The 21,294-nt window shown below is 33.0% G+C and overlaps 2 protein-coding genes across 3 annotated transcripts in view; one reads left to right on the forward strand and one right to left on the reverse strand.

Moving 5' to 3' along the window:
• LOC110654656 (ethylene-responsive transcription factor ABR1) overlaps positions 1-9,589 on the forward strand; it is a 54,757-nt gene extending 45,168 nt beyond the window's left edge. The window contains exons 3-4 of the mRNA XM_058128596.1: positions 8,068-8,461; positions 8,639-9,589. Of these exons, the coding sequence (XP_057984579.1) occupies positions 8,068-8,461; positions 8,639-9,342 (1,098 nt within the window). The 3' untranslated portion in view covers positions 9,343-9,589. The remainder of the gene's footprint in view (positions 1-8,067; positions 8,462-8,638) is intronic.
• A 1,153-nt stretch (positions 9,590-10,742) lies between these two features.
• On the reverse strand, positions 10,743-18,193 carry LOC110654664 (26S proteasome non-ATPase regulatory subunit 12 homolog A). 2 transcript variants are annotated; one of them, XM_021810720.2, is made up of 12 exons: positions 18,006-18,193; positions 17,685-17,879; positions 17,062-17,169; positions 16,845-16,949; positions 16,637-16,693; positions 15,399-15,595; positions 14,258-14,357; positions 14,060-14,172; positions 13,810-13,963; positions 13,612-13,689; positions 11,331-11,576; positions 10,743-11,226 (listed from the first exon to the last, which is right to left on the reverse strand). In XM_021810720.2, the coding sequence occupies exons 1-11, from the start codon at positions 18,006-18,008 to the stop codon at positions 11,358-11,360; spliced, it is 1,329 nt and encodes a 442-aa protein (XP_021666412.1). In that variant the 5' UTR covers positions 18,009-18,193; the 3' UTR covers positions 10,743-11,226; positions 11,331-11,357. The 2 variants fall into 2 exon arrangements, with proteins under 2 accessions (XP_021666412.1, XP_058010235.1); XM_058154252.1 differs by lacking the exon at positions 18,006-18,193 and having other exon boundaries at positions 17,685-17,891.
• Positions 18,194-21,294: the final 3,101 nt, after the last annotated feature.

Below are 21,294 nucleotides of genomic sequence, written 5' to 3' on the forward strand. Positions count from 1 at the left end.
ACTCATGATCTAAAAATGGTAGTTGTTGTCTTAGCACTGAAAAATTTGGAGGCACTACCTATATGGCGAAACATACGAGATATAAACAGACCATAAAAACTTGAAATATATCTTCTTGTAGAGGGATTTAAATTTAAGGCTAAAGAGATGGATGGAGCTTCTGAAGGACTATGATTGTACTATCCAGTACCACCCAGGTAAAGCAAATATGGTGGCAGATGCTTTGAGTAGGTAGTTTTCTAGTAGCTTAGCACATATAACAACAAAGAGGAGACCATTAATACAGGAGTTGCATGAACTAATGGATTAGGGTTTCATGTTGGATATAACTGCTTTGGATACACTTTTGGCACATTTCATAGTACGACCGGATCTGTGAGACAAAATTAGAGTTTTTCAGCACATGAACCCACGATTAATACGGATTGTGGAAAGGATGCAGTAGGGAGAAGATTGTGAATTTGGGTTTGATGGAGATGGTACCCTTATGCAAGGCTCCAGGGTATGTGTGCCTGATGTGGACAACCTAAGAAATGAAATTATGCAAGAGGCACACTATACACCTTATAGTGTTCACCCAGGATGTACAAAGATGTACCATGATGTGAAAGACAGGTACTGGTGGAATGATATTAAGAGAAACATAGCAAACTTTGCTTCTAAGTGCCTAACTTATCATAAAGTAAAGTTAGAGCATCAGAGGCTATCAAAAAAGTTATAGGAGATCCCCATCTCAGAGTGGAAGAGAGAAATGATCACCATGGACTTTGTGGCTAGGTTGCCTCGTACTGCCTGAGGGTATGATTCTATATGGGTGATTATGGATTGTCTGACTAAGTCAGCTCACTTTTTGCCTGCACAGACCACCTATTTTATTGTTTAGTATGCAAGGTTGTACTTCCGTGAGATAGTAAAATTGCATGGAATTCCTACTTCCATAATATTTGACAAAGAGCCCTAGTTCACTTCTCAGTTCTAGAGAAAACTTCAGGAAGCACTTGGCAAGGAGGAAAGATATAAAACAGTTATGCAGTACAGTATATGATTTAGATCTAGTACAGTATACTTCAGAGAGGGTTCCTTTGATCAGAGAACGTTTAAAGATAGCTTTCGGTAGGTAGAACAGTTATGCAGATCCAAGGAGGAAAGATATAAAATTTCCAATGGGTGTGTAACACCCTCACTGTAGCAATTCTGTACATTCTACTGTTCCGGTGACCGGTGTTAGTCCGGATAGCTAGAACGTTTGGAAAAATATTGAAACTAAAGTGACAAACCATAATTAACTCAAATAATAAAAAGAAAAATATAAGAAAAAAATTTTAGAAATAAAATACAAGCAAGTTAAATGAGCCGGTGCCCTAATGATGGGTAACCCAGTGGGAAGTTGCGCTCCTCGCAACTAGGAGCCCTAAACCCGAGAGAAAATTTATAAAATAATTTTTGGAACTCCAGAGAAGAGTCATTGAGGATTCTATCGCATTAGAATGCCAAGAAAAGATTTAGAAAAATTTGTCAATCGGTACACACAATTTTAGCTCGTTAAGCCAAATAGAGGGCATTTTGGTTATTTCGTCTTTAGAAATGATTTTTGACCAACTTGTCCATTTATGTAAGTGAATTATATGACATAAAATATGAACAAATATTGATAAAAAATTATTTAAAAATGAATAGGCAATGAAAGAAAAGAAAATGAAAATAAATGGGATTTATTACTTCATGCTTATGTAAGCATGAGGTAATTAAAATGTTTTGGCCAATCAAAATAAAGAAACACCACATAATACATTAAAAATGAGGAAAAGAAGTGAAATTCTAGAAAATTTCAGCATCCATTCTCTTCTTCTTCAAGCCGTCCCATACCCTCTCCCCCACTCCTCCATTTTCATTTTAATCAAGCTTCATTTCCTTAGTCTTCTCCCAACAAAACCCTAACTTAGCAATATAAAACCTTGATATTTCATCTTGGTGAAGCTCTTGGGAGCAAAAAGAAGTGTAAAGGAAGAACTCTTGCAAGTTTGAGATTAACTCCATTAGAGGTATGTGACCAAACTTAATCTTTTTCTTTTAATTTAAGTTAAAGGAGTGAATTGAATGCAAAATTTACAAGAAAATGGAATAAATAACATGTGTATGACCATCCCAAATTTTCAGCAGCCTTGGATGTGGTAAGGTTTTGAGGATTTCATGGGACTAAAATGGTAGCATGGCTGCCCTTAGTACTAATCTCTTGAGTGGGATAATGAAATGCAAGTTAAATGCATGGTTTAAGAAGGTTGAGTTAGGGTTTGGGTATGAAATTGATACTTTGATCATGCAATGATCAAAGTAAGTTTTAATGGTCAATTAGTGACCATTTGGTTATGTGTGAATGAGAAATTAAGTGATTTGTTTAGTGGGAATTGAAGTTAGTGTTGCTGCCCTTGGTGACCTGCAGGACTGGGCATGAGTCCAGTAGGTTTGGGCAGCAATAACTGGAGTTGTAGAGGTTTAATTGGTGCAAGGCCAATTGGACATGAAACTAGACACAAAATGGCACAACTTTGGTGAATAAACTATGCCCAGAAAACCAAACCAAGTTGACCTAAAGATTGCCTAATCCGGGTGACCTGCATTCTGCCTGAGCAAAATGACCAAATAAATAGTGTTTATTCATTTGGTCATAACTCAGTGTAGAAAGGTCCAAGGCCAATTGACCTGGAAATTTTACCAGAAAATAACTGAGACATAGACCTACAACTTTCATGAAGAAACCTAACCCAAATTTTGACCATAACATGTTCAAAAGGTGACGTGCAGTAACTGCACAAAACACTATAGATTTGGTCAGTCCAGAAAATCTGGGAAGTTGGTAATTCGGCCAGTCATGGTATTTAGGCCATAACTTGAGTTACAAAACTTCAAATGGAGTGATTCAAAAAAAGAAATGTAACTAGACATAATAAAGAACAACTTTCATGTTTACAACTTTGCCAAATCCCCACTGCAAAAATGACTAATGGAACAGTAAATATAAGGCTTGAAATCTGAAAATTTTGAACAGCTAACACTAAGCTTAAAAATGGTATTGACAACCAATACCAACAATTTTAGAATGCAAAATGTGGTATGTTGGGAGTATTAAAACCAATGTACCTATTATCTATGCAAAAGTCAACATTTTTGTTGACTAATGAAATGAATAGTAACACCTAAACTTAAATTTCAAGAATTGTATAATTTAAGAGTGTAACATGCCCTAGTACACCTAGCAAGATTGGTTTGGATAGGTTGGCATGCCAATAGGGTTCTGTTAGCAGTACTGCATATGGCTTCATGCCATTCTGTGTTTTATGGCCTCACATGCCATTCTATGTTATAATAGCCTTTAGCTATGTTGATTGAGTTGTTATACTTGGGTTTTATCCCTGATAATTATTACAGCTTATTAGTTATTCTGTTGCACACAGGGAGACACAATGTGACCGATGGTGTGATGGTCCGAGGTACTTGGTACCCAGTGCCAGTTTACCCGTTTATCCAGTCCAGTCGACTAGTATGGGTTACTCGAGTAATGAAAATAAATCTTATCAAATTTTAATCGAATAATACTACAATAAATGTTAGAAATTAAGTCTACCTAAAATGTAAACATACATTCTGCATATTTATGTTACTTTAGTTATTTTATTTTATATTGTCACCACTAAGCAGAATTGCTTAGCGCGTCGCTTTTGCCACACACAGGTACTGGAGACATAGCTGGGGAGTCCAGCAGACCTCAGACCGGGTGAACTTTCAGATCTGCACACAGAGTCTAGAGTCACCTCACATTTGCAATGCATTGGTAGGACATTAGGTTACTTTTGGTATTTTGTATTTTGTAAACTTTTGTAATGTATATTATAAACTCATGTAATTATGCTTTTGATGTAATTATCTATGAACCATGTTCAGTAATAAATTTGAACATTTCTTATTGAATTGAGTATGATATGAAACGAATTGAATTTTGAGATATTGAAGTCATTTGAGAAATTTTTGAAAATATGTTGGTGGTTGACTGAGATTGAAATTATGATTATATTGGAAGTGTTTTTAACAGATTCAAAAGAACTGTTTTTCCAATTTACAGCTGGCACTCTGCTGAATTTTTTATAAAATTTACGAAAAATTCAGATTAATCAAAAATTGTAAATAAATGAATTAAAAAGGGTAAATTATAATGGAAATATGAATTGGTGCTCCGGCACACTGTGTGGCATATCTTGCTCGGTTACACTGTAGACGGGTAAGGGGTGTCACAGGGTGATTATGTATTCTTAAAGGTCTCTCTTATGAAAAGGGTTATGAGATTTAGAAAGAAAGGCAAGTTGGCACCCCGTTACATAGGACCTTTTGATATCACAGACAGAGTGAAAGCAGTAGCCTATCGATTGGAGTTGCCACCAAACCTTTCTCATGTCCACTCAATATTCCATATTTCCATGCTTAGGAAATATGTTCTCGACCCTTCTCATGTGCTGCAACTAGACACAGTAGAGTTAAATATGAACTTAACTTTTGAGGAGCAACCAATGGCCATAGTGGATTATTAGATGAGGCAGCTTCGGTCAAAACAGATCTCTATGGTTAAAGTCTTATGGAAAAGTCAATCTATGAAGGAATGCACTCGGGAGTTAGAGTGAGATATGTACAATAAATACCCATACTTGTTTAATATGTAACTAAGTGTATTTGTTCTGCCTTGTATAAAAATTCAAGGATGAATTTTCTATAAGGAGGGAAGAATGTAACATTTTGAATATTTAAATAATTATTTTATATAAGAATTGACTAGTTTGGCAAGCCTAAAAGGGGCATTGTGTAATTGTTATGTTGTGGGCCTAAGGCCTTTTAGATTGAGAAGTGTTAGTTGAGTTATTTTACAGGTTAGGTAGGTCCTAGGTACAAGGATAATTCTGTAAGATTTTCAGCATAAACCTAGGGTGTTTTAGGCTCTTTAGTTCTTTATTTTGAGTTACTATTGATAAATTTCTTGAATATGATTGTTTAAGTGATCCGAGTCAACCTTCTTCACCTTCTCAGCTGCCCCAGTGACATTTGAATAATCTATGAGTAGATATTGATTTTATTTATAATTTTAATATTATTATATATTCAAGGCATGCTCATACATTTACTTATAAATATATTTATGTAGTTAAATACTAGGCACACCTTGTATTACATTTTATTTGATGAAATTATTGTGGATATCACCTTAAGGTAATTTGGAGTTGTGTGTGTATCGGTGCACGTGTGGTGTGATTATGGATATGGGTAGGATTGATAGTCACGGCTAGAGCTTGACTCTCTAAGACCCGATCCTTATATGTGGATAAGTCGGGGTGAGTATGATTTTAAGTTGATCTCGTTAACCCCCACATTTGGATTATTAAGAAAAATTCTGGCTTAACTTGATCTCGCTGGCAGGTGTTGGAATTAAGAGAGTTGTGTGAGGGATTAGCTCCCATATATATATACATTGATGTAACACACGGGAGTGTGAGTGCTCCAAATTATCTTTTGTAGAATGTTATTTGAATTGTTTGAAAATATGTGTGTATATTGCATTTCATAAATAGGAATGCATTAGGCTTAGATGGTTATAGAAATTATATTTAAAATCAATATCTTATTCTATGAATCGAACGCTAAATCCTGTTCAACTATTTTTCCTCAGGTGACAGGTGAATTTTTTTTGCGAATAACTTGCTTTCTTTCTTGCAGGTTTACTAGCAGCAGCTTAGTTATATTTCATTTCTTTGATTTATAATTTAGAACTCTATATGTATTAGTAGTGTTCTAAACTTAGTTGGGACTGTAATAATTTATTTTTTTTTAAGTTGTAAATATATTATATGGATACGTTGGAATATTTGAGATGACTATTTATCTTGAGTGAGAGAGTTGAGCTCTCATTTGATTATTTATTATTTTGATAATCATGAGGGTGAGCTGAGCTCCCCAAATTGAGTTATTTTATATTTACAGGTCGGGCGAGTTAATACTTCCTGTTGGATAGTTTAATTTATGACAAAACTCTATCTGTTTGTTTTCTTGAAATTGTACTATATTCATGGACTTTTGATTGGGCTAGGAATACTTAGACTCACTATAAATTTTGAGGACCTTATACTGACCCAAATTCTAATGCTGGTTTGACCCAGAGTTCGGATTGTGACAGAGAATGTAAGTGTACAAATCAAGGCAAGGGAAAGGAAAGGACAGAGCAAAGATATACCTTTGATTAAGTCTTACCAAATATAGCCTTAATATTTTTGGATAAGGGAATTAATGCATTGACCAATTGACTAAATTGGATCACTATGGATCAGTTTTGAATTTTGATTAACAACCGGCACCTTTTCTTACTCATATTTTTACCCTTCTTTTAAAAAAAAATCTAATTAACAACAACATTAAAAAATTAATTATAAAAATATTGGTTTTATACATTCCTTTTATTAATTATATTTCTTTTATTTTTATAGTCCGATTCTAGTTTAAAACAAGATTTTTCTCTTTTTAAAAAAATTAAAAAAATATTAAGCATTTAAATTTATCAAACCAAATCGAATTGGAATCAAACTAGGACACAAATTGAAGCTTAAGGCCCTGTAATCCAGTTTTAATTCATTGATTTAGTTTTAACTCCTTTAAATCCATGAATTAAAACTGACTTTTCCTATCTGAAACTGATTTAGACTACACTGATATCTGTTCTTAGTGATAGTAAAAAATAAAATAAAATAAATAATAATAATAATTATATACATTTTTATATATAATAGTTATTATACTAATAAAATATAATCAATTATATAATATAATTATAATTTATTATATTAACATTTTCTTATTTTTTTAAGCATGAAATTTTATTTATATAATTAAATAAAATAATATAATATATAATATATCATCTTTCTATTAGATCTTTAATCAAATCTAATCAAACTTTTGTATTTTTTAGATAAGAAATATTATGCGTTGACCAATTGACTAAATGGGATTACTTTTCATTGATATGGATAAGTTTTGATTTTTAATTTACGGCAAGTGCCCCTTCTTACTCATATTTTTCCCCTTCTTTGAAAAATAGAAAATCTTAAGTAATAACGACATTAAAAAAAAATTAATTATAAAAAGTTTTTTTTTTACTTTATACCTTTTCTTATTAATTATATTTTTTAATTTTTTACATTTATTTTAAAATTAATAATTTTAATTTTGATTAAATTTTATTTATTTTTTCAAAAATATGTAAAAAAAACTTATTTAAATTTAATCTATCCTAAACTCAATATATAAATATGTAATTTTCACTTATTTTATTTGTGAGTTACACTGATACATATTCTTTTATCAGAATTTAATTAAGTTAATTTTTATATTTAAAATTATTAAAAAAATATTTTTTAAAAAAAAATAAAAATTAAATATAATTATGTAAAAATTGAATTGAATTAATTTTTTTAAATAATTTATTTTAAATGAAAATATTGTATTTTATATTATGTAAATCGAGTCTTAAAAAATTTAATATATATATATATATATATATATATATATATGTGTGTGTGTGTGTGCACGGCCGGGCGCTTACATATATAATGAAGAAGTAGAGTCAAGAAGCAAACAAAATGGGTCGGTTGTCATTGTCGGGCTTCTCAAACTCGATGAATCCAGAAATGGAAGAAACCACCTCGCTGCTTCCTTTACATTCCAATTTGAATTGGAATATTACCTCAACCCATCTCTTCTCCCATAGCTATTCACCCACTTGCTACAAACAATTTGGTTTTCGAATTTTCTTTTTTGTTTTCTTTACAACAATTTGCTTCAACTTGAAGTTCGTCGCACATAAATGAAAGAAAATTTAAAAAAGAAATTAAAAAATAATAATAAAAAAATAGAACCGCCTGTTCTCCAAGGCAAGGCGGCGTTTACTGTCTTTATATAACAATAGTTTGATAATTCTTGAAGGGTTATTCAAAGTTGAAAGTTTGCTTTCTTTTCTTGCAAAAGCTAGCTAGCTAGCTATCTTACCGCATTTATATTTTCTTGATCCTTTTGAATTTCACGCGTACGTGCTTTCTGAAGGTGGCGAATCCACGAGACAAAGTTAGTGAGAAAAGAGATGGTGGTGTTGATGAAAACGAATGGATTTTTCATAATAATCCAATGCTTTCTGGGTTGTGTAGGGAGAGAGAGATGTCGGCTATGGTTTCTGCTTTGACCCATGTAGTTACTGGAGAGGTGCCTAATTCTGCTGAATATTCTCTTCTGACATTATTAAACGAAGGTAATTGTTCAAGTTCTTCAGATGCTGGAGCTGCAGGAGGAGCAAAGAGACCAAGAGAAGAAGAGGGATGTCAAGAGTTCACAAGGCTTTCTAGACCATTTGCTGATGAATTATCACATGGATCAAGAGGTAACATCAAGAAATCTCTCTGTTTGTCATTAATAGAACTGTAATATTGTCATCAATAGAACAGTATTTTTTTTCTTTCTTTATGAGCATGGACTGGTACCATTAAAAAATAATTAATCAATATATATTTTAATGCATCATATTTTAATTATTTTTAATAATTGTTTTCTTCAACAGCTAAAGAGGGTTCAAAAATTGCCGCCGCCATCGACATAATCCCACCAGCAGAAACCACATTCACTACCGTATATGAGCACAACGAGACCATGAGAGAAGAGCCAAGAAGAAAATATAGAGGAGTCAGGCAACGGCCATGGGGAAAATGGGCAGCTGAAATAAGAGATCCATTCAAGGCTGCTAGAGTTTGGCTAGGGACTTTTGACACTGCTGAGGCTGCAGCAAGAGCTTATGATGAAGCTGCACTCAGATTCAGAGGCAGCAAGGCTAAACTAAACTTCCCGGAAAACGTCAAGCTCCGACCATCCACCCCCAATCCGATGACAACCCAGTTGACAATTTCTGATTCTCCAAATACCCTTGTGTCCGTTCCTACATCTACTCAACCAACTGTCAACTCTCAAGGTTCTATTTCAGGGGACTTGGTGAACCACCCTCAATTGGTATTGGGTATCGGTGGTTATCAAACACAACCCATGAGTCTATATGATCAAATGGTTTTATCATCTTCAACAGCATCTCATCATTTTCAATCTTCTACTTTTGCTGGTTCTACTTTTTCTCCAACTCCACAATCTTCGTCCCTTCCTCTGCTTTTTCCAGCTCCACCGCACGGGGGCTTGAGGACGGCCACCAGCCATGGTGCAGATATTTTGGGGCTATCGTGGTCGGATAGCAGTCATTATACTCCTTCTTCTCGATGATATATTCATACATTTGAAATATGTTTTTGCTAGGCTATTATATGCATACCATATTTTTCACCAGCATTTGGCAGGTCATTAGCTTCTTGTTGTAGTCATTATTATTTGTGATTATTGAATTTAGTAGGGTTTAGGACATATATTGTTATCCCAAATATTATTTATTCAAAATGGGAATACACATACATATATACACCGATTTTCAATTGGTTAAATTTAAATGGCTGCAGATAATGAGTTCATGTAAGGTAAAACTTTTTTTCTTTTTAGAACACTTTGTTTTTTGTCCAATTTAAAATCCAGGGGGCTTTTCACCTCAAAATAGTGGAAGAAGCTCAAGTGGCCTTCCCAGTGTTCAAAAAGGGGTCCACTTTTGATTATTTAATTGCTTTCAAGGGACCAAATGTTGCGACTTGGAAAGGGCAATGGCCCGACATTACCTTCGTTTTTATCTATTTATTATTTCAATGTCTACCCATTCATTTGTGGATGACATAATAATTAACAATTAGAAAAGGTCAAATAGGGAAGAATCGTTGTGATATGAGAAAAGGCCACCAAACATCGACAGAGATTTTTGTCAAATAACAATTTTTTTTTTTTTTTGGCACGTACATAAAGTTTTTGCAAAATGTATCTGTTTTGAGATTCCGGGAGAAGCTGTGACCCAACAGATCGTATCAGGTGTTAAATGACACCCACTTGTTTCTTTTTCGAAGCAAATTGACACCCACTTGCAGAAACGGGTAAAAATGATAACCCATTATTATAAGCGGGTAAAATTTGACGCATTTTTAATTTGGTTGAGCTCAAATTACGAGCGACCATATGGAGATCCAGGGCCCTCCGGACCCAAAGCGATCATCTGGACCAGAATCACAAGGCTGCAGAAGGTAATCTTTGAGACAGATTCACTTCTGGTAGTTCAAGCCATCCATACAAACCAGGCGGACATTTCCCATTTTAGGTCGATATTTCAAGACTGTAAATCTCTTTTGAAGTGGGCCATGGATATTCCTATGATTTTATTAATGAACGTATCCTATTGATTTCTGGTACTCTAAAAAAAATTAAAAAAGAAAAAATGAGGTCAGATCATGCTTTATCATGTTCACTTGCAGCTCATTGTTTAGCTAAGACTATTAGTTCTCCACATGGCCTTCAAGAGCAGACGCTGTCCGTCTCTCCTGATTTCTTAAGTGATGTATTTGCCTTAGATCTCAATCAATGGAAATTCTTCTCATTAAAAAACACTCAAACATCAAATTTCAAAGCTCAACTGAATTTATACATTATAATTCTCAATTCAAATGAAAGAATCTATTTATCTGGACTTTTATATATTTCATGTTATATAAATACTTTAAATCTTAATGGTAATCATGTTTAGTCAAACCAAGTGAAGCACAAAAGATAAATTTGGATTTAACTCGAGTTGGGTTTTCTGATTGAGTAGACTTCAAGTAAATACCTAGCTCAATGACACGCCTATTAATGTCAACATCAAATAGCAATGACAAATTCTACCTCACACATAACTAACAAACCATAACAAACATAAAATGATCGCCAAGTTGTTTGAGCACAATTGATAAAGGAAGAACCACATAAAAGGGAAAACCTTAAATAAAGCTGAAGAATTTCTTTCCACTGCTATAAAACAAAAGCCATTTGGTTCCTGCCATTAGTCAGTGGTGCGGTATGTGCCAGAAGTATACAACAATCTTACTTTCAGTCCTAGGAAGCATATCTGAGTTCACTATCTCTGTCAACGATGGAAATAATTTCTGGGCAAATGCATGCCTCTCATCAACATAGCCAGCAAAGATTTGAATGGAATTTTTTTTCACTAGTCCACAAAGGGAAAGCTCCAACTAGGCCAACCTATAAAACACAAGAAATTGCCACTAATTTTACGATCATTTCCTCTTTGGAATTGAACAGGAGGGGAGAGATAGAGAGAGAGAGAGAGAGAGAGAGAGATTTACCAGCACACAGATTGCTAAATCAACCTTTCAAACTTTGAGAGCAGCTTTATGTACCATGGTTTCTTTGTGTATTTGATGGCAACTCTTCTCAACAAGATCAAGCAGCTTCTCCAGGTTCATTGACCATGAGTTGAGAATGTCATTGCAATCTTTTGCTACTTGGAAACAGACTATCCCCATTGGCCTGTCAATCTTCGCCACGAGTGCTTTGGACACAACCATATCTGAAAGGTGCTTCTCAGCTTCCTATATGGATGGACAGAAAATTTAAGTATTTATAGATGAATATGCATAAAAAATCAAAGTGTACTTGGCCAATTAAAAAAATGCTTACTAAAATGCTTTATTTTCATTTACTCGGACATTATCTCACCACTGATCCATTAAGAGCTACTCAACTTTGAGGGGTGTATTTAAATACTCATTACACGGTTCAAGAGAGGACCAATGGCCCTATCTACCCATTCCCTTCTCTTTCCAAGCCCATCCACAAAAGGAATTGAAATGGTTGATAACGGTTGAACTACAGGAAGACATGGCCACCATAAAGCCCTGATGTTTTTGTGGGAATTTTAAGCCCCAACCACCACACCCACCCACCACCACACCACTCTCCCCCACCCCACCAAAAAAAAAAAAAAAAAAAAAAAAAACACACACACAAGCACCAAAATAAAAGAGAGTTTTCAGAAGATGATAATCAAAATTCAAAGTTACATTGTTTATCAACTGTCTATTTATATAGAAATTTACTACCAGGTACAATGGTACTTTAATTACAAACAGGTCTTCAGAAAAAGGTCCTAATGAAGAAATTGAGAGTTATCTATGACAGCAAGTGTAGAGCTGCATTTTTATTGTGCTTTCTTTCCATCTGAATTTATTGGTTGAAAGATTTGAAAACCCAATATCTTTTTCAAAGGAGATACTAAAATCATAACCAATCTATTTTTTTAAGCATTTCACAATTTAATGATCACTTGACATGAAAAATTTAGAGAAGGTTCAGTATCTGCCATTTTATAGTGTTTTCTTCTTTCTTCTGTTCTGATTTTTTATAATATAGATTAGTGGTCAAATTGGGTACATTATTTATTTTACCTTCCGTTAATGCAGTTTATATCCTTCTCTACTCTTTCAATGAAATAGGACACTTGATATTTTCATTGAATTTTAATTTATAATCAATAACCCTTTTTATATATATTCTCAGTCAACTGAGTAAACAGCAGAACTGAGACTGATATCAAACACACTTTTTGAAGGAACAAAAACAAGGATCAATAAATGACAACCACAAAAGTTAAGGGATCACATGATTCGTATCAGAACCCCAAATATCTATCCAGAGCTCCATTCCAAACTTGCAAAACAGGGTGACACATTTTACTATCTAAAAGTTTCTTTTTCAATTTAAAAAAGATTTTTTTCCCCTTCTTGGCAATCTAAAGGGGGTTGTTATTGCTCAAACAAAAAATGGGTTCTGTGAAATTGGAAGTATCAGGGTTTCATTTTGATAATAAATTGATGATAAGTGGAGATTTAATTTTATTCTAGTATGACAAATATAACTCAGCCCCTATAACATTATAGCTCCACCACCATATGTTTAGAAAATTTTGCAAGTAAAATCACCTAGCAAAGCCAAAATTTCTCAAGCAATGAAAAGGAATAGATTATCACAAAGCCTAGATTTCATATTGAACTCACAACAAACAGTAATAATGCAAAAGCTTAAATTGGCAGCATGATATCAGTAATTCGATGGACCACAAACACAAATTGAAAGAAAAAGGTTTCAGACCAGATCAAGAACATGAATAGGCTGGAAGATTGCTTGGGTGTGCCAATCAAAAAGTAAGGATTATGCCTGTCCGTTGTAGGCTTACATCTAGAGGATTCAGACAAATCACAAAATTCTACGAAAATGTCTCCAACATCCTTTTTGAAACTCATTGATTATTGGTCTCATGCCATATTTACCAGTTATTCTATTTAGTAAGAAAAGAAACTCGGTCTAAATTCAAATTTGAAGGAAAAAAGTCACTTGGACAGGATAAACAGTATACTTTTAACCATTATGATAAAAGATTACTCTGATTAGACTTATTGAATATTGAAGGTCATATATTATTATACAGAAGCACCATCTTGACAAAGACAAATAGTAGCATAAGCAAAAATGCACGCATGAACATTGCACATATATCTACAAATCGAGTTTGACAAGAAGCTGGGCTAACAAAGAAATGCAAAATAACAAAGAATAGCATAAGCAAACCTGGATGCTCAGACACAACAACTCTGCAAGTCTCTTCACAGTAATCCTTGAATAGTACTTAGAAACAACAAGGATATTCTGAAAAGCAACAAGTATGTTACAAATGAAACCCAAACTAAATCAAATATCAGAAAAAATGATATTTTTTAAAGAAAAAAAAAAGTTTGTAGTATAATTTACTGTGGAAGCAACAATTACATGTTCAATTATTCTTTGCTTCAAATCTTCTGCTGCTTTGTCACCCAAAGAGCCTCCAAGCAAGTCCTTCTCAGTGTCAAACTCATCATTGTATGTATTCCAAAGAGATGTCCATTGGATGACCTCCATTGTGACCAATTGTTTCAAAAGCACCCTATGGCAGAACATCAAATGAAGGCACATGTTAAAAACAGTAAATTGTAAATTAGATTATCAAAGTGAAGCAGGAATCCATAAAAGCAATGCATACTTAAATTTCGGAATTTCAGAAAGATGTTTATCCTCCAAGGTAGAATTCAAAAGGCTTGATTGCATTGGATCATGTGGTGACAGTACCAAGTACCAACAGATTTTCCTCAGGACCTACACGTTACCAAAAATATCAAAGCACTGGAGCATAATCCATAGAATCTTGATATGATAAAATGCATCAAACATAAACATTTACCGGAATCCACTGAGCTGGGTTTTCCTTTACAGAAGGGATTTCATATATGGCCTTGTAGCAACGGCAAATTTCAAGGTAATCATTGTTATGGGAGTAATACCTAGAGAGAGTGGAAAACACAGTGTAAGATATATCTCTATTTCTAATGGCAACAAATTTAAGGTGTGCAACCATATTTACATAAAGCAGTAATCATTCAAAGATAAAGCTAATACATTTGTTTAAAACATAAGGCTTACAAATTATCAACATTGCAATTGGAAGCCAAAAAGCAAGCCCCAAAGTTTTCATAATAAGTGGCACTGTAACACATAGGTTCTATGCTAACTCAAGATACTGTGAAAGTACAATGGACTCCTACCAAACATGCCACATCACAAAAATTATTATGAAATATATCACAAAGAAACACATTTCGTATCATGAACCTTGGAAAGAAAACCTTGACACTGTAGTCATAAATCATACAAATCCACAAAATGAAATCTAAGCACCACAACATATAATACATTGAGAAGCTATTCAACATTCTTGTTTGTAGATTTATAACCTTGGAAACTAAGACTTGCTGACACCAGCTTACCTCCAGCTCAAACATAAATTAGAAAACAAAGCAACTCCCTAAGATATGAAACACAGGGCCACAACTATGCATGAGAATATGCAAATTCGTTAAGTCAATAATACATGTTAATCTGCATTTCCAATTGAATGGGAAGGGGGTGTTTGTTTGTCCAAACAACCAATGAATGCATTATCATGAAAAATATATATCACCTGTCAAAGGTTACAAAATTGCTCCATATATCTTACCATCAGTATTCAATAAGCAACATGTCTTAAAAACACCAAACGCCATTCAGAGTTTATGTAGTACATAACTCCAAGCCAAAGAACAAATCATATTCCCAAAAGGCCAGGCAAAACATGAACCCCAGAACAAGTAAAACACAGTCTCAGCATCCCAAAAAATTATTGTGAAGGTGCAATAGTAAAATATCTGCAATATCATAGTCTTTAAAATCAATTTTCTGAGACAAGACAACAGTAAAGAGAACCACAAAGAGCAAATCATTTTTCAAAGATGAAAACTCTCAATTGAATGAGTATTGAGTTATCATGCCAATGAAAAAAAAGATACCGTATCATTAATTCATAGTAGATTCTCTTTAATTCCAAAAGTGATGGTATATCGGCAGGGGCCTCTTCAACAACATTATCACCTTCCTTGGGTTTCTTCTTTTCTTTGGAAGTATCAGCGTCAAATACTCTTGGACTAATCTTCCTAGAGAGAATTTGTGCACGAACATAATCTTGGCGGTCTAGGCATAGACGAACCTGAAAATTAACCACAAATTTACAGAATTAACATTATACTGCAACTTAACAACAATCCCAGGATTAATGAATTATGGTAATTTTTTTTTTTTTAAAAAAAAAAGGAAGAATTACAAACAAGTACCCTGTGGTTTGGCCTTTTCAAATAGGGTTTAAAATGTTCAAGGCTCAAATCCCACCACTATCAAAACTACATAATTTTGATTTATTTAGTAATTTAATATGGACAAAATGGTTCTAATTAATTTTTTGTGTAAAATTTAGTTTCATTATTACCTATTATTTTTATATACCTAATATATTAGTTCATTAAAATTTGTTCATAATATATAACTATAAATTTATTAGTTTTAATAAAATAATATAACCTTTTTATTTATATTTTATACCATAATATTAATCATGCAATAAACATAAATATATGACATGTCACTTTATGGTTAAATATTTTTATTCAAGTTTTACACATATAAAAAGATTTAAATATGTTGTTATAATCCAAATATATTTTGACAATTAAAAAAAAAATATTTCTCATCTAACATTTTAATTTTATTTTTCACTTGATTTTCATAAAAAAATTAATTTGCAATTACAAATAACTATATTTCACATAACTATATCACAATTGTAATTAATAGTTATCAATAGATTATTTTATACAATAATCACAAACAAAATAAATATTGTTTATAACATTAGAAAACACAATAATTAATATAAATTAACTTCTAAATGAGCTGCTCATCTGCTTATTTAACAAACCAACTTACTAGTATGTTAAACGAGCTAACTCACGAGCTTGTTCAACAAGCTATCCCATATAATAAGTTGGCTTGTGAGCCTTAACAAGTCAAGTGTTAGTGAGCTTGAACTTGAGCTTGTTTCTTATATAAGCCTAAAAATTAATCTTGAGTAGCGTCGAGTTTTTATCGAGCCAAGCCTTGAGCAGCTCACAAGTGGCTTGGCTCATTTACAACCCTAGAGCTTAATGATTAAAGTATTGAATGATGAAATTTGAAACAAAAGAAGATCACGAACTTGTTCAAGAATGAAAGCAATTTTCTCTGTTTTTGCCATAGCACCAAAAGTTTCCACCTGCATGTCAAAAAATTAAGAAGTCTTAAAAAACAAAAAAGAGCAGAAAGAGAGAGAGAGACAACTAGGTGATATATAGACACCTTAGTCCCTTGATATTGAAACAAAAAGCCATACGAAAAGCATTGCCGAATGAAAGCCCACAACTTACTGCAACTTCTTGCATCAGATCTGCAGCTTCAGCTATAAGCCCTTGTTCTTCCTTAATCTTTGCTAGTTTTTTTATCAACCGAGCTCTCTCAATTTCAACATAAATCTGCATTGTGGTGAAGCTCATTAAAATAGCTGGTGATAAATATAAATGCACACATGCACAACATGATGGATAATCAAACGTAAAAGGATTTAAATGTTTCAGCATAAGTCACCTTCCCAGCAGAAACAGTGTTAAGTGTCTTAATGAGTTCTATACGAGTTTCAAGATCCGGTGTCTCATCAATGTACTGCATCGCTTGCTGGACCATAACAGTTACAGCCTGTGGGGGAAAACAGATAGTCCAATGAAGAAAAAACTAGTATAGGAACAGCAATGAGAAATTCTCAAAAACATTTTCATCAGATCCAGGATGACTGCCCAACAAATATTATCATAGAAACAGATAAAAGCATGGCCAATAAAGAAGCCAAAAAAACTAACCACGATAAAATGAATCGCAAATAGCAACCAAACTAACAAAGACACTGATTACTACTGCCCCTATGCAAATATGTTGATACAAAGCTAAACAAACACACACACACGCAAAATTCATATAGATATAAATTTTGAGGTCATCTTAGCTTTGTTAAGCAAACATAATGCACAATTGAGTAAGGCCTTTCCAGCTATTAACAAAGATGACTAAAAAGAAATTTCAAACCTAATTATCAATTGCAGCTGCGAAATCCACATACCCAGACAATAACAACAACAATAATCATCATCATCATCTCAATCCAAATCTATATAAACCGTGTACTGAGTGCAAATGCTACGTAATGCATAGAGTACCTGCTTGAGTTGACCACGTTTCTTGGAAAGGAGGACTATCTGGTCGTTAAGCATCTTCCAGTCTTTGGCTTCGAAGCAAAGTTGAAGAATGTCGGTAACGGCCTTCTTGGTGCCGGCGACGTCACTGGCGAGCCTCATCTGCTTCTCGACATTCTGCAACTGCTCTATCGCCGACTCCAAATTGGCTTTGCCCTCCTGATTTTCCATTGAAAAAAAAAAACCAAAAAAAGCAAACCACAAGAAAAGCCGGCAAAATCAAAGCCCAAATAGAAGAAAAAATTTTGTAGATCTGAGTGAGAGGAAAGCAATTTTAAGTCTTACCATCTTGAATCGGGAAAAATCTATGGATGAAGATATATCAATTCAGATGAACCCTAGAGAGCGTGAGTTTTGATTTAGAGAAGAACAAAAAGAAATTTGCTCAGTTTTTTTACATTTTTAATTAAAAGGGTTCGATTAAATTAAACCCCTGCGCAAGAAACCATTAGAATGGGTTCGGGTCCATTAGGAACCCGAAAACCCTTTTAATTTCAAAACAAACTAGTTTTGCTTGAGTTATTTTTCTAATTTTCAATTGATCTTCTGAAATTAAATTAATTCTTTTAACTTAAACTTTAAATATTATCATTAAACATAAATAATATAATTTTTATCATTTATTTAAAATCTATATAAATATAAAAAAATAATAAAAGAAACACATAAAATTACTAAAAAAACTAATGGTGAATTATTCTAAATTATCAAGGGCTTACCTTTATTTTTCACTTCATTTTTGTATTTTTTTTTTAATATTTACATTCAAAAGTTCTTAAATTTTAATTGTGTATTAGCTGGTTCATTCATTCAATTTTAATAATTTTTGTTGTTAGTCAATAATAGAATGACTAAAATGACATTATCTAGCATATACTTTCATCTAAAAGTTTTTTTTTTTTTCTAGACAATACAAAATAATAAGATTCTCTCTCTAAACTCAACACTCTCCCCTCTTACCAAAAGGGCTCATTTTAATGTTGTTGAGGAGGTTTGACCATTTGCCATCAACCCTCTCCTTACCCTCTCTTTAGGTTTGCTTTTATTTAGTTTTTTTTTTTTTTTAAACTTTTCTCTTCATTTTATCTAATTTTTTCTTAGTCTTTTAACCTTGGAGTCTTAGTACCCTTTTTGAATCGGGATTTTGTTGGGCTTTTGTAGGGTTACTTTGCATGTTACAAGCATCTCCCCCCTGTTGTTTGTTGTGAAACTTCTTGGAGCAGATCATCAGTTGGTAGTCTTAGAGGTTTGGTGCCGATGTAATCACCATTTTCGACAAGGCTTCTCAACAATGAAAGGTCTTAAGTTTACTAAGCTTTTTTCCTAATTTATCCAACATTAGTCCTATTCCCCTTTCTCATCCAACGTTTGTAGCAAATCTCCCTTGTTCCTATAGGCTTGAAAGTTTTTGAGCAAAGGAGACATTTGGTTTACTTGGGGTGTTCTTGCCCTCCCTTTGTTATTGATGATTGGTCTCCTCTATACGGTTATATTCATCCTACCAAGCTTCTTCCCTTTAAAGGCTAGTGAAGTGCTGCTAATGAAGGAGGAGTTCAAGTCGGCGGCTATTGAAGTTGGAGATTGGGTAATACCCATTTAGTCTAAGGTTCCATGTTAGTTAGGGTTGGGGCCCTCCCTGGGCTTGGGTTGGATTTAACGTAGCAAATTTATTTTTTTAGTAGGATGGGCTTAGGTTAAACAGTAACTCAGCTTGCTGTCTTTTCTTTATTTCTTTCCCTCCCAACTCCCTCTTCCTTTTCTCTCTTTCTCAAATTTAGAAATAAACACAGCGTTACTTGCTCTTCATTATCGATCTCAACATAGTCAACTTAAAAATCCTTTCCTTCCCTTTTTGATTGTGTTTGCCATTATGTGATTATTATGTTTATGATTTTGTAATTCAATGATTGCATGGGTGTGTCATTCCTTTTTAGGTCTGGGATTCTCACTCCCTTCTCTTCTTCTTAGGTTTACGCTCTTTTATTGGGTATGTATGTTTGATTCCAACCTTAAGTTCTATTTTCCTCTCTTCCTTTCTCCTTATCTCCATATCTCTCTAGATTTAATGCTAAAATAAGCAGGTATGAAAACTATCAAAACCTCCTCTATTATATTATTTTACATCCCAACTTCACTCAATATAACCCAATTCACCAAACCCAAGTTTTTGATTTTTCAATTTAATAAATTATCAACTTTATCTTTCTCAATAATTCATATAAATGTATCAGAATTTCTCTTACGACCATCTTAAAACTAATTGATTGATAGAAAATAACTTTGAATGTGAACAAAAGGATTATTTAATAGACAAAAATAAAATCAATGTACTCTCTCTCTCTCTCTCTCTCTCTCTCTCTCTCTCTCTCTCTCTCTCTCTCTCTCTCTCTCTCTATATATATATATATATATATATATATATATATATATATATATATATATATATATATATATATAATTTATGATTTTATATATTAATTTCAATTAATTAATTAATTAACTAGCTAATTTACGTATTATTGTTTTCCATTTAGAGAGAATTTTTCTCTAAAACATTCATTATCTAATTACACATAAAATTCTATTTTCCTATTAAGATAGAAAGCTTTTTTCTAAGCTATTTCTAATTTTATTCTTCATAGAATTTTATTTTATAAAATTATTATGTTGTCCCTTATAGCAACCCAAGAGGGAGGTAAATTGGGTAAAAATTAAAATTTTTGATGACAAAGAGAAATTAATAAAAAAAATAGGCACAAGAAAGAAAGAAGGAAAAGAAAAAAGACACAATCAATTTATAGAGATTCAGCTATTCCAGGCCTACGTCCTCTCCTTAAAGCCCTTCTTGAGAGTTAACTCCACTAATCTTTCTTTTTTGGTGAAGAATAAACTCCTTACAAAACCACAAGAGCAAATCCTTGCTATTTTACAAATCCTTTTTCTAACAAGAGCAACATAATGCTCTAACACACTCAAGATACAATAAATACTCTCAATAACTTAAAACTCACTCTTAGAACTCACAAATTGCTCAACAAATAACCTCTCAATAATTAATTGTGGAGGCTCAAGTTCTAGAGAAAGAAAGTAGGGAAAAGTTTTAGAATTTAATAAATTCTCAAAAAATCAATTATTATAACTAGCCTCTAGTCATAAATGGTCTCTATTTATAGTTTTAGTAAAAAAATGACCATTGCAATGCATTAAATGCAATTATAGTCATTCAACCACCTAAAACATCATTTTATTAAGTTGTAGAAATCCAAGTTCGGCTGCTGAAATCCCTTACTTCAGCTGCCAAAAGTTGGGATGCCAAAACTTTATGTTTAAAATATTGACTTCGACTGTAAAAGTTCCCTACTCCGAATGCCAAAGTCCTCTCTAAATAGATTAGCAAAAACACTATAAAAACTCGTAACTTTTTGTCTAGAACTTAGATTTTCGATCTGTTTGAATCATTAGAAAGCTAATTTAATAAACTTTTTAACATAAACATTTTTAAAACCAAATTTTGCATTTCTAAAAAATGAAAATTTTTATTTTACTCTCTTTGATCAAGAAATAAGTAAAAACA

The sequence above is a fragment of the Hevea brasiliensis genome, chromosome 10, assembly GCF_030052815.1.
Source record: "Hevea brasiliensis isolate MT/VB/25A 57/8 chromosome 10, ASM3005281v1, whole genome shotgun sequence".
NCBI lineage: Eukaryota > Viridiplantae > Streptophyta > Magnoliopsida > Malpighiales > Euphorbiaceae > Hevea > Hevea brasiliensis.